The sequence below is a fragment of the Etheostoma cragini genome, chromosome 18, assembly GCF_013103735.1.
Source record: "Etheostoma cragini isolate CJK2018 chromosome 18, CSU_Ecrag_1.0, whole genome shotgun sequence".
Taxonomy (NCBI): domain Eukaryota; kingdom Metazoa; phylum Chordata; class Actinopteri; order Perciformes; family Percidae; genus Etheostoma; species Etheostoma cragini.
Window position 1 is genome coordinate 13,436,184 of NC_048424.1, and position 13,860 is coordinate 13,450,043.

At 41.6% G+C, this 13,860-nt stretch overlaps 1 protein-coding gene across 2 annotated transcripts in view; it reads left to right on the plus strand.

Annotated features, from left to right (window-relative positions):
• The window catches only part of LOC117961668 (A-kinase anchor protein 7-like), a 45,767-nt gene that overhangs the window by 4,741 nt on the left and 27,166 nt on the right, over positions 1–13,860 (plus strand). For both annotated transcript variants that reach the window (XM_034900502.1, XM_034900503.1), the window contains exons 6-9: positions 7,074–7,234; positions 9,487–9,599; positions 10,580–10,626; positions 11,094–11,194. In XM_034900502.1, coding sequence (XP_034756393.1) covers positions 7,074–7,234; positions 9,487–9,599; positions 10,580–10,626; positions 11,094–11,194 — 422 coding nt within the window. The remainder of the gene's footprint in view (positions 1–7,073; positions 7,235–9,486; positions 9,600–10,579; positions 10,627–11,093; positions 11,195–13,860) is intronic.

Genomic DNA, 13,860 nt, shown 5'->3' on the forward strand with positions numbered 1-13,860 from the left:
CTTATATAATAATTACACTGCTCTATTACATACATGTACAGTGGCTTGAATACGTTTACACACCAATCAAAAGAGGAATAAAAAAACATCTTGATCTTAATGCCTTAATTAACCATAACCCTGTGTATATATCATTATGTCTTTTAATGTGACAAAACATTAAATAATCATTTTGACTATGTATTGGTTGGTAATTTACGGTGGTGTAAAGTGCTGGAAAAAGCTTTTAACCCTCATGTCGTCCGACGAAATAAGCGTTACATTAAAAATATCAAAAAACTTAAAAAACAAACCCCACAACATTGACAAATGAACAAAAATGTTGGGAATAGTGCTTGAATTAGACCTCGGAATAGGTGAACAAAGCCTGATTAAAATCATTGGATTTATTGATTATTCCCAAAATAAAGAAATAAACCGATAATTGATATTTACCAAATAATTCAAGTTTTTATCTGATTTGACAATAACCAGTGAATATTCTAAAGCATTTCTTCATAAAACTTTGATTTGCAGCTGTGTTTGAAAGGCTCCGTGACCCTAAATAAACCTGTTTAGTCTTAAAGTCTAAAGCTACTTGAGACTCGCAGTAAACCTGCAAAATGTCCTGAAAGGAATGCGCCTGTGTTGTTTATTCAACCCTCGTGTTGTCGTCCCGTAGACCAACATTTAGTTTTTCCGGGTCAAAACCTTTGTAAGACACTTTTGTCACTTTTCCCGAAGTTCTTTGTCAAAATGTTTGTTTGTTTTTTGACATTTTTGTTGTTTCGACCAAGTTTTTGAAGCTTTCCCCGACATTTGTTGTCACCTTTTGACGTTTTCAAACTTTTCCAAAAGTTCTTTCTCATTTTTTACAATGTCCTCTTTTGTTTTCCCCCTGCATTTGTTTCTTTATTGAGTGTTCTTAAATATTTTTTTCTTTTCTTAAAATGCTTTGAAAGTGAAACACACAAATTATCAGTTATTTAACGTGTGAGGAGCGTTGTGTGGAATCATCCACATTATTTTTTACAATTTGGTTAAAGAAATCCCAAATTTCTAGAAATTAGAAACTTTGGAAAATGGGTCAAATTTGACCCTGAGGATAACAGTAGGGTTAATTATTTTCTTTGGATAAACAACATGTACCTCCGGACAAAAACCTATATTTAGTATATTTCAATTAACATGTAAAATAGTTTGAGCCAATTTATATTTTGGGGGTTTAGGATGCAAATGAGCGTTTGCGTTTCCCTGATTTATATCAAACTATATCACACATGACTGTAGTGCGACTTAACATTTAAAGAACAGTAGAATATCTCAAATAAACCAAATAAGCTCAACTGCAACTAACTAGGATTAATTAAAGAAAACTACAAACAAGGTCCTGGTTTTGTACTCACGACAAATGAACCTTGTTACAATCGGCTCACAGGCCACAACAAAAGACGGAGATGCACAGCAACATAACAATAATAAAGTGACATTTATTAAATAATGATGAAAACAAGAGCACGATGATTGTCAGTATCCGTGATGAATGAAGGTGGATGGATGTAATGGAGAATGTGAGGTGCATGTTGTCAGTAGTTAACAAAGGGAAAACTCAAACGGAGAGAAAACATGTTTGTGCGCTGTCGGGAGAATGCGGCCGCCCGGTCTCGGGGCCAGTGGGGTTAAATACTCTGGGAGGACCGGCCCGGTGATTACAGTCATCTCATTATCGCCTCCGCTACACCTGCAAGTTAACAGGACAAACCACAGTACACATGTAGGACAGGCCCAGGGCCGGCACACCAACAAACATGACATCATTTTTATAGCTAGTGTTTGTGTGTATGCAGTAGTTATCATATAGTCGTGAGGAATAGTTTAAATGTTCTCACATTGCCACAGGGTTTGCTCCGCCTAGCCGCTGTACCCTCCAGATTTAACCCACGTGGCTGTGGGGTTGCCTTCTTCCTCCTTCCCAGCCGTTGTCAACATCTTCCACCTGCACCGCTGTTGGGGTCTTCACTATTTACCCATAGCTGGGACAGTGGTTGACGGGCATCAGGGCGTTTCCACTCACTGATGGGCCTGTATGCCGCGTCTCTGGGGCCCACTGCTGCTCCGAGATCCTGTACAACTTAGCCTGGAACCACAAGGGACCAGTTCCCATGTGTGCCACGGGGAGGCGTGTACGAGGTCTTGGCAGTGGAGAGGCTATGTACCGGCGGAGGAGGCGACACACACTCGGCTCTTCTTTCAGACCCTGAAAACAAAGAGCTGTCCGGTGGCAGTAGCTGGAAGCAGAGAGTGGGGAGCAGACGCAACATGTAGCATGTAGCATGCACTGACTACAAGCTCTACTACTCCAACACTACTGCACTGACGCATCACACGCCCTGCGAGCAAACACACACACACACACACACACACACACACACACACACACACAGGCACACAATGCACGCATGCACGCACGGACACATGTGCCTGCAGAGACAGACAGACAGACAGACAGACGGACAGACACACACATGCACGCACACACGCATGCAGACATACAGACGGACAGACATGTACGCATGCACACAAACCCACACACACAGACCGACAGACACACATGCACGCACGCACACCGACAGACCCACTGACAGAAAGACAAACAGACGCACGCACCCACGCAGAGACACACAGACCCACACACAGATAGACTGACAGTCAGACAAACACACACGCACACACAGACCGACAGACAGTCAGACACACAAACACACACATGCACGCACACACACAGACAGACCTACACACAAAAACACACATGCACTCACGCACAAACACACACACACAGACAGACAGACCCACACACAGACGGATACTATACGAGTACAAATGCATGTTCTCTTCCTCAGCAAGGCAGAAGCTTTTTGTACCATTTCTTCTTTTGTGGCTTTTGCATTATCTGTCTCTGGAGATCTACCAGCTGGGACCTCAAGGTACTCTCAGTCCTCTCCCACTCCTGCTCTTTTTCCTGCTGAGTCAGCTTCAGGCTTTCTGTGGCCTGAAGGAGGGATGATTTGTCCTCCTTCCACTGGTTGTGATGACTCGCCAGCTGATGTTCATACTTTTTTTCAAGAGCTTCCATGAGGTTCTTGTGGTTTTGGTCCTGCATCTCTACCTGGGCTCTTTGGGAAGCCTGGGATCTTTCCAGAATCTCCTTTGCCTCCTTGTCCTGTTTTAGGAGACTTTTCTCCACCTTGCTCAATTTACTCTTTAGCTCCTGAGCTTGAGCCCTCTCAATCTCCAGATGGCTCTCCAACATCACGTTGGTGGCCTCACCTACCGTGATCATCTGTCTCTCTTCTTGATGCTTCAACTTCTGAGTCGCCACAACATTTTTAAAGATCTGCATCTCTCCCTTCATCTGCTTTAAATCTACTTTCAGGGCTTCAGCAATGAAGGTCTGCAGGGCCAGATCTTTTTGGACTTTTTCCAGCTGGGATTTCAGATGCTCTGTTTCCCTGGGTGGGGTGTGGACACGTTCAGCTGGAGCCTGATCCAGCTGCGCTCTATGGGAAGCCTGGGATCTTTCCCGTATCTCCTTTGCCTCCTTCTCCGGTTCTAGGAGAGCTTCCTCCATCTTGCTCAATTTATCCTTCAGCTCCTGAGCTTGAGCCTTTTCCATTTCCAGAAAGCTTTCCAACTCTACCTCCACGTTTGTCTTACTTACCTTGAGCTTTTGTCTCTCTTTACAAAGCTCCATCTTCTCAGTCTCCACTTCCTTTTGCAGGGCCTCCTTCTCTTTCTTCATCTGCTCCAATTTGACCTTCAGGTCTTCAGTAAAGAAGTACTGCAGGTCCAGATCTTTTTGCGCCTTTCGCAGCCTGTTGTTGATTTTTCCCAGCTGGGATTTCAGTTGCTCTGTTTCCCTGGGTGGGGTGTGGACACGTTCAGCAAGCTGAACTTTCAAGTCACAGATCTCCCTCCTCATCAGCTCTTTCTCATCGCTCCAACTGCTGCCCTCTCCCTGTTGTTTGAGCTGATCGAGGAGATCGGCCAACAAGTCCTCTCGGATGATCAGGTGAACTCTCCCCTCAGATTCACATTGGGTGAGCGTCGCCTCGCTGTCCTTCAGCTCACGCCGTACTTGTTCTTCAAGGTAACTGAGATAGAAATTGATGGGTTGAATCTCTCTGGCGTTGAAGTCCATGTTTTCCAGTGTTTTTTCTCCTGTTGCAATTTGCACCTCTGATACAAACTGCTGTTTGAGTGAATGTGTGTCAGAACTGAAGTTGGGTCCCAGTATTCAGTGTAACATGTATTCTTATGTTTTTGATCCAAATAGTTATCGATTCTATTCCATTCTATCTTTGATTCTATTGTTGCCATGGGACCCCAGTTTGTTTGTTTGAATAAATAGTATGAATTAATGATTTCGGATAACTCCTAAAATATTGCAGAAAGAACAATTTACGAAATATGGAAAGGAAAAAGATGAGCAGTACACACAAGTATGCACCAGTTGGGACGTCATTTTCTCTAACTCCATTCACCATGTACGCTAAGCAACTACCTATTTTTTAAGATGTGCATTTACCACAATAAAAATATAATAATATATAGTAGTGCATCAACAAATTGTTGATATAGTTGATTATAAAACGATAAACATGATCTTGACTTTGAACTACATGCAACAGTATAGCCAGTGGTTTACTTTTACTCCATACTCTCCAATTGCCTGCTTCATGGCTGGTCGTAATTTCACATTTTGCACATTAGAAATAATCTCTGGTTTTAAGTTAAGGCTTCCCTAGCTGTCTGCTTTATGCCACTGTTACAGTCAAAAGGTATTTGATTGGCTACATATTGAAACATTTACTGATTATTACTCTGTAGCCAACAGTGTTGGGCTAGTTACTTTAAAAAAATAGTTAGTTACAGTTACTAGTTACTTCTTCCAAAAAGTAACTAAATTAGATACTCAGTTATAAATTATAAAAGTCATTAAAGCTGCAAGCAGCGTTGGACGGGCCCCAACTAACCTGCGCGCGTCGGGATTACTGGCAGATGCCGCTCTTGCAACCGTGCATTTGCGCGTCACTCAGACAATGAAAATCGCCGCCAATGAAAAGGGAACTTCCTTTTGAGTTCAATGATACCTCACACAAGACCCCCCTTCACAGTTTATTTGTGCAAGGGGGCGTGGCCAATTATAGGGAGGCGGGTGAAACTATCACCAATGAAAAAGGAAGTCTCTGCTGAGTTCAATGACACCTCACACAAGCCTGTACCTTAAACGGTTCAAATGTTATGGAAGGGGCGTGGCCTAAGTGGGCGGGCATGGCTGAAGTAATTCAGTAAATCACAGATGCACAACCAATAATAAAGTACTCTTTGTGATTGTGGGAAATTTCAAGCAGATACCACAACGTAAACTGTACTTACAGCCATTTTCTCCTTCATTGCTAAACACTCAAAAGGCCGCCATGCCACGCCCACACCGTTTGACGAAATTGTTTTCTTTTAATACATTTTCATCGTTAAGGTCTTAAGATGACTCACTGAATTTGAATTTGATCTGATAAAATCTCTAGGAGGTGTTTGTTAGTATAGCACCTTGTCTTTTAGGCCTAATTCCTGTTGCCACTAGGGGGCGTTATGACTTTGAGCCAATATCAGTGTGTGTGTGTATAGGTCGTCGGGGGGGGGGACTCCGATGAATCCGGAAATTTCGAGCCAATCGGACAATATACATGCAAGTTACACCCACTTCCTGTTTCAATGGCGAAACGGACAAAATGGCCGCCCCACCACGGCCATGCCCTATGACAAAGTTTTTCTTTTAATTACTTTTCATCTGTGACATCTTAAGATGACACAGACTAAGTTTAAAGTTGATCAGATGAAATCTTTAGGACGAGTTTGTTAAAGTACGACGTAGAAATGGCCAAAATCGCATTAATTTCGAACTTTCAATTCAAAATGGCGGACTTGCTGTTGGGTTTATGGTGTGGCTTCAATGGAGTTTTATTTCCACCCTGCCATGATAGCTATTTGTACAAAGTTTCACGAGTCTACGTTAAACAAACTTAGGGGCTCAATTTTCTTAACTTTGAAGGGGGCGCTATCGAGCCTTTTTTTGTGAGCCCATTCCCGAAACCATTAAAATACGTACATTTTCACCAGACTTGATGCGACCGCCAAGTTTTTGAATATGATAAGTCCCTCAAAAAGGCAATTCATTTGCCGGGAAAAAAAGAATAATAATTCCTTCAGTTTCAATAGGGCCTTCATTTCAACGCTCGGGCCCTAATAACTGCAGAAGACCATATATATTGCGATATGGATTTATTCCTCCCCTAATGTACACACAAATGTAGATGGATACTGACCACCTTTTGTAAGGTACACACACAGACCTGTGCTGCACGTTTATATAGTTCAACAGTCACTGTTTGCCATGTGTAATCTGTGATTTATTAAATATAATCTCTTATTTGTCCTGGTTAAACCATTTTCCATATGGCTCTCCCAGGACTTAACACACACTACTGCTAAAATACTGCACTTCCTACAATCATACAGAGCACCTCTCAAATTAGTTGACTGCCACGACCATATTTTCACAAGCGCTCCCATGAATTCTCTGTGCTGCTATTCATTATCACAACATCAGATAACCAAACAAGGTCTCCTTCATGTTTGTTGTAGTAATAAATGTACAGGCAGAAGTTACTGCTTGGGATGCAGGGTTCTGAAATGACCTTAACCCTAACCACCAGCATGTCACGTTTGATGCCATTATTATTATGCTATACTATTTCCCACATTGAATATGTGGTTCAGAAAAGTACATTTGATATTCTAATTCTAACTTTTCATGATCAGGGCTTTTAGTGACCCAACCCCATGCAGCTCCGGAACGTGCCTGCCATGTTACGTGATACTGATGCTTAATCTACATCAAGTAGAAGAGTGTGTCATTAGTAATCACCAGATTCTCTTGTTATGTAATATGAGAGGAGGAGAGAGAGGATTAAAGTTGTGTGTGTTTGTTTGTGTATAAATGTGTGTGGGTCATACTCGTGTATATTTCCTTATAGGGCGGCAACCGTTCTGGCTCAGGTTGAGCCTTCATTGGCTGAGCTGCTGGGGGGGCGGGATCTGGTGCTGCCCTTCTCAGGAATCAGTCATTTCAGGAAGGAGGTGGTGTTTGTTGGGCTGACCCCCGGACAACACAGACACACACTGGACAGTCTGGCAGGTCGGTGACAAACATTAAGCTTTTCATTCTCTTTGTCATTTTGATATCTTTTCTTCTTCTGTCCTCCTTCCACACTTCTGTTTGTCTTCATCATGTAGTGTTTCTAAATGCGGGGATACATTTCATTAACATGTGTTATTGTGATGGAGTACTTTCTCTGTGGCCTTTGTGTCCCTGTGGAGAGATGTCTGAACTTGGGGTCAACGGAGGAGCCCTGCAGCTGAGTGGAGGATTTGTTGTCTTTCAGGGACACTTCGACAGGGTCGATGCTTGCTGTCACGGGGGCTTTGCTAAGGGAGATCAGAGGTTAGACAGCTTTTGGGAACGTAGGGTATAATCTGGGGATTGTTTTTGGTAAACCTAGTCAGCTAACTCTCACATTGAAAGTTCATAGGTGGTCTAAGCCTGACTTTTGTTTTGGAGGGATCTGGGAAACAGCTTTACAGTAGACTTCTTTAAACTGCCATCAGGTCCTGCAGTGGTGCCCTGCAAAAAATTTAGTGTTTAAAAATGGGGTTTTGATTAAAAATGTAAACGCAGTAAGAACACATTGTATCAATGGCTGTAAGTTCTAGTTCTGAGTAGTCAACGACTTGCACTGATTTGATATTCAATTCAACCAAATCCTTTTTCTTAAAACGTGAGTGGATTTGGTCAAACAATATGGCATTTGTGTGTGTGTGTGTGTGTGTGTGTGTGTGTGTGTGTGTGTGTGTGTGTGTGTGTGTGTGTGTGGCTGTATATTGTATTCATGCAAGCATCTAGGGTTGTGCATGTGATGAGGTTTCATTTCTTACATTTGTCAATGGGGGGGGGGTATGCAGAAGCATTTGCGTGTATTTTTTTGTGTTGTGCCTTTGGCAACAACACTAAGCCAACATTCCTAAGAGGATTCTCACTCTATTCGTCTTGTGACCCTACACAAAGAAATAATTGGTTAATAATAAATATACAGTGATTAGTAAAAGTAGACACATTTGCACACACACGACAGGAAATGATGAACTTTATGCTCATTAATTTGTGTTTGATCCACTAGGTGCTTATTCTTTCTGATTGATTTCCTAGCGGCTTGTGTATGAACTGCTCAGATCAGAGCAAATACTACATTTGGAATATTACTGATGGCCAAGCAGAGACAAATCCCAGAAGGCTTTTCATCTGGGGGCTTGATGTGAACAGGAAATGCAGTAGATTAATCCTTTAAAGAGAGAGAGAGATACAAGGGCTTTGGTTATACAAAATTACCTTGGCTATCAGGTTTTGTGTGTAATCTTTAAATGTTCTCCATTGGAATTGCATGAAACATTTTGTCAGTCATCATTAGATGAGGAAGTAGTGATGAGCTTTTTTCACCAAATGACCAGAGAAGGATGTGGTAGTGATTATAGCATTTCTTCTTCGACATAACGTGCAGCGTCAAAATGTAAAAATTTGGATCGACTCAATCAAACTGAGCCTCTACTCTGACAGAAATAGATCAGACCCCATCCTAACCCTTAAGCGGTTGAGTGTGTGCTGCAGCAAATGTTAAGCACGTTGAGAAAGTATTAATAGTTTTGTTCAATTTCTTGTTTCATCTTGGCGTTTGGGTAGTGATATTTTGCCTTTACTGCCTCAGGTATGACAGTAGTTAGGCTTTAAAAAACTGCAACACATTTCTGTATTCTGATCACAATTAGAAAGTCCATATTGTAGTTCTTGGAAATGCAATATAAGGATAAGGCCGGAGGTCGGACTCTCCTGTCTTCTTCTCTGCTCCCTCCAACAATGTTATTGATTATATACTAACCTTTCTCTCCCTGTAGAGCTCCTCTTCTAAAAATACTTTTATGGTTTCCCTCCAAACCTCATCAGCGTGTGCGTGTGTGTGTGTGTCTTTTTCCTTTTTCCTTTTTCCGTCTGTCCTTGCAGAATGTCTACTATGTGTCCGAGCCCTTGTTCATGTTATATATTCAAATAATAAGCGAGGAAAAAGCTTTTAGTGTGTGTGTCCGCATCAATTTTTTCTTTTTTTTTTATTGGCTTTGACAAAATTCCATTAAAGGGATTTGAAAGGGTTAATTAGAAAGAGGTAGATAATATACAGCATACTCATGATGTTGTGGGCTTCAGTCCATCTCTATGCTGTGTTTCTTGTAATGTTTTGCGTTATGTCAACTGACAAAATAACGGACGTGCCTCTTTGGCCTTATCATGAAGTAGTATCAGGTTGCTTCTATAACGTCCAGTGTTGTGTATGTGTGTTGCAGAGTTGTTGCGGAGCCGTTTTGAGGAGCAGGGTCTTCTGCAAGAAGGAAATCGTGGGTTTGAACCCCACCTTACCATTATGAAGCTATCCAGAGTATCAAAACTACGATCCCAGGTATACTCACATGTCCACTTTTAAGGAAATTATTTTCTAATTATATGACAGTGGTGATTAAGTCACCACACAAATTAAATAACTTCAACATTTCTTGTTTCAAAATAAATAACATTTTTATGATTGAAAAAACAAAACAAAGTGCCACAGCATGGTTTTGTTTTTAATGGGTGTCAGCATACATTTGCATCGTATTACTCACAATAATGATGCTTTAACATACAGTCCCAAGTAGCTTGCATTCTTGTAACAACTGACTTTGACAGAACAACAGCCGCAGTCTTACTCTTTCTATTCCCCTCATCTTCCTCTCTGTGGCTGTAAAATGTCATCCAATAGTTCAATACCAAATTATTGCTTCAGCTAAAACTAATGGGAAAGACAAACTTAATGCATATGGGCTTGAAGTTTATGAACTATTATATTGAGATTGACTAGGGGAAGGAGTTAACCAGGAATTAAAGACTGGTATGAGAACCGGAGAGAGAAAATAATGGAGTGATTGACGGAATGGGTATGAAATGGATAAAGATGTAAATAAGAGAGTGAAGGGGAAGAGGATGGAAAGATAAGCAAAGGTGACTGGTGGTCAGGAGGGGAGAGACAGAGGAAGGACAGCATCTATCTTTTTTTTCCCCTTTGACAGCTGATGACATCATATCCCGACTGGCGTCTGCCGGGCGATGTCCTTGTCCTCCCTCTCTCTGTGTGTGTGTGTGTGTGTGTGTGTGTGTGTGTGTGTGTGTGTGTGTGTGTGTGTGTGTGTGTGTGTGTGTGTGTGTGTGTGTGTGTGTGTGTGTGTGTGTGTGTGTGTGTGTGTGTGTGTGTGTGTGTGTGTGTGTGTGTGTGTGTGTGTGTGTGTGTGTGTGTGTGTGTGTGTGTGTGTGTGTGTGTGTGTGTGTGTGTGTGTGTGTCAAGATTAATGTCCTAAAAGTGTGGTGAACATGTCATTAACAGTATTTTCCTGTTGTGTCTGTCAGGGTATAAAGCGTGTGGACCCCGCCCTCTACTCAAACTATACAAACACGTAAGGGCTTGTTTTTTCATATAACAAAAATATTCAGCCAACCAGGTTAAGGATTATCATTTTATGAGCAGTACTCCACGATATATGCAGTGGCTCATTGTGTTATGTTTTGTGTCTATACTGCATGCTTAATGTTGAGGTAAGCACAACATATAACAGGAACAAACTACTTCACTGTTTGCACAAATCCAGTTCTAACGCAATTTTGTGACTTACTGGTGTTTTGATATTGTTCCAGACCGTAATGCATAAGTAGTTACTAGTTAATCACTAGTCTCCAGGTTTTAGTTTTTTTTCGTGTTTATGATGAGAGTGGACATATGGCCAAGTATATTGAACCATGGAGCTTCATTTGGTTGTCATTTTGGTCATTTGGTTGGCTGACATCGGCCTTTACCATCTGCTGGAGGCGTCAGCCCTCTTGCGCTTTCTCACTGTCACTTTGGCTCTCTCACTGCAACACTCAGGTTTTTTGGAGACCAGACAGTCGAACGGCTGGATCTTTGTTCCATGTTGAAAAAGAAGCAACAAGACGGATATTACCACACCGAGACTTCACTACAACTTGGTAATTATGCACTTGCACACACACACACAAACATAACCTTGTTCTGCATTTAATGTTTATTTGGTATCAGGTGCAATGTTAAGCCACCAGAGGGCGCTCACTACCCACAATCAGGGCAATGAGTTTCTCCACTTTGCTCGTTTGCACAGCTGTTGCAAGGGGGTAAATTATAATATTCTGGGGTACTACATTGCTGTAATTGGAATTCTTCATTACAGCAATTCTTTTTTTTTTCTTCTGCCAGATGGTTGGAAGAGTAATCTAAAAGTTGTGTAAATTTGAAAATAACTTTGGAAAGGTTAACTATTTTCATACCAGTTAACAAAACGGGATTGATGGTGGTTTGGGAGGTCATTTGTGTAGTTTTGTAAAGTAGCACCATCAGACTTTGTGCTTAGCACCATGGGGATAATCAAGAGCTTGTTTCCATTTAAGTAACGGCTGCCCAGTTTAGACATTACCACCCTGCCAGTTCTTTCTGAAGTTGGCAGCGTTGAAGAATCGCAGCGCTGAAATGGCTGCTGAACGAATACAATGCAGATTGGCCTGAATATCTTGCAGTAATTAGTAAATACGATTGAATGTGAGAGGAACATGTATTATGTTGTGATGTGCATTACCTGAGGTGTAGAAGTAACTTGTGAATGTGATATGGATCTAGTAGATGTTGTTACTATGTCTACATGAACCCAGCTGGCACCGTGTTGACTACTGTAAGGCTTTGGTTGAAGTCAGACTGGCAGTATCGACGTGCCCCTAATGTCGCTGGAGGCTGAACCCCATACCTGGAGCTAACTTAGCACATTAGCTCTAAGAAAAAGAAGATTGATTTTGTCAATGTGTGTCCACTGATAAATCAATTTGTCCGAATCAGATTGTGAGCAGCCAGCCACTTTTTGTTCCACAGCATCTCATCCAGTTTTGCCACAGCAAAAATCCACAGAGCTCACAGGGATGTGAGATGCAACAAGTGCTGGGTGCTTGTTATAAGCCAAGATCAATAGGCAGTGATAATAACAAATGCAATGTCTACTGTTTCCTAATGAGAAGTGTCTGGAAGAGATGCAAGACCAGTGTCTATTTTTATATCATTAAAGTGCTTTGTCATAATTCAAAGAGGCGTGCCCCCGCAGGACCTCGGTCGAATTTTGAAGATAAGAAGGTGCATTGTTGAATTCTGATGCTGCACAGTAACCGAATATATTAAAACCTAATGAGTCTCTGCTCCCAGTAAAATAGCATATTACTGCTGAAATAGCCAACCATTAGTGTAACAAGGTGCACTTAGATTGGAGGGAAAAGCGATTGCTTTTTCAGGGTCTGTTGTGTTTTTGAACAATGTTAGAAGAAAGGAACCATGCCATCTATTTTCAATTGTGTGTAATGGCATAAAATCAGGGATTCTATTTACCCCAAAAAAACGTAACTTGTAGACTCCGGCTTTGAACTACTAGTTAGTGTGGTCTGTGGTTATATTCAAATCAACCTTCTGATGATCGTAACCCTATAAGCCGACAGCCAAACCAAAATGAAAAAGTTGTTCATATCTACCTTAAGCAAAAAGAGAGCTTGGTCTTGTGCTATTGGCTTACAATTAAATTAACGAGAACCTTATATAATATTTGTTTTAAAATCAGCAGTGTCAAAGGAAAAAACACAAAAATACATAGAGACTGTGTCATTTTTACGTCTTAGGTAGGATACCGGCTCTATGTGCATCTGTCTTTCAGGATCCCCAATATCCACATACCCAAGAATGATATAATCACGCTGTTACCATGGAGTTAACATGATTATTGTATAGCTCCAAGTACACATAAGCTACTTGACAGGGACTCCCTATGGCCCGCTGTAATGTAGCAACAGTGATTACGTGCGTGTGTGCATGCGTGCGTGAGTCTTGTCAGAATCAGTGGAACTAGGCTGTCACAATGTTTTGTGGATCACTGGGCTGTCTGTGAGAGACAAAGAGCGACAGTGTGGGAGTGGGAGTTAGCAACAGAGCAGGGCAATGTTTACCTCACTCTTCTCATCACCCAAAAGCTTGTTTTTCACAACAATTTATACATATTTATACATGCACGAAAGGTAAAACTGAGCACTGCACCTTGTTCGCTGGTATTCTAGCGCTCCGTCGACAGCACAGTGTTGTTATAATGCTTGTTGTCTGCAAGTGAACTGGCAGGGATTGAGTATCTGCCTCCCCCATGCTTATAAGTTATATCAACTTTTAAAACCAAGACTGTACAAAAGAAGAAATAGACAGCAGGCCAAACCATGCAACGAGGTGCCTTCTGCAGCATTGGACTTATCAAACTGTGATCGTACCTCAGGAAAAAGGCTGTGGAGTTTGGAATTGAATTAAGAGTTGTCTGGCATTTATAGAGCATGTATGTGCATAATGTAGACTGTCATCCCCGCTGTCTCCACATATCTCCCCACCCAGTTCTTCTTCTTATGCTTGTCTGATTGTTTCTGTGTAGGGAGAGTTCAGGCTTTATAGTTGACATTCACATAATAAAGAAATTTATTGCACTTTTGAGTGCTGGAAACAGACTTGAGACAGATGTTCAGTTTATCTGGGCTGAGGTGGTAAAAACCGTGCATCACCAGGTCATAGCACGTCACATGCAGATGGCACATGCACAACTCTTTACAGCATGGGG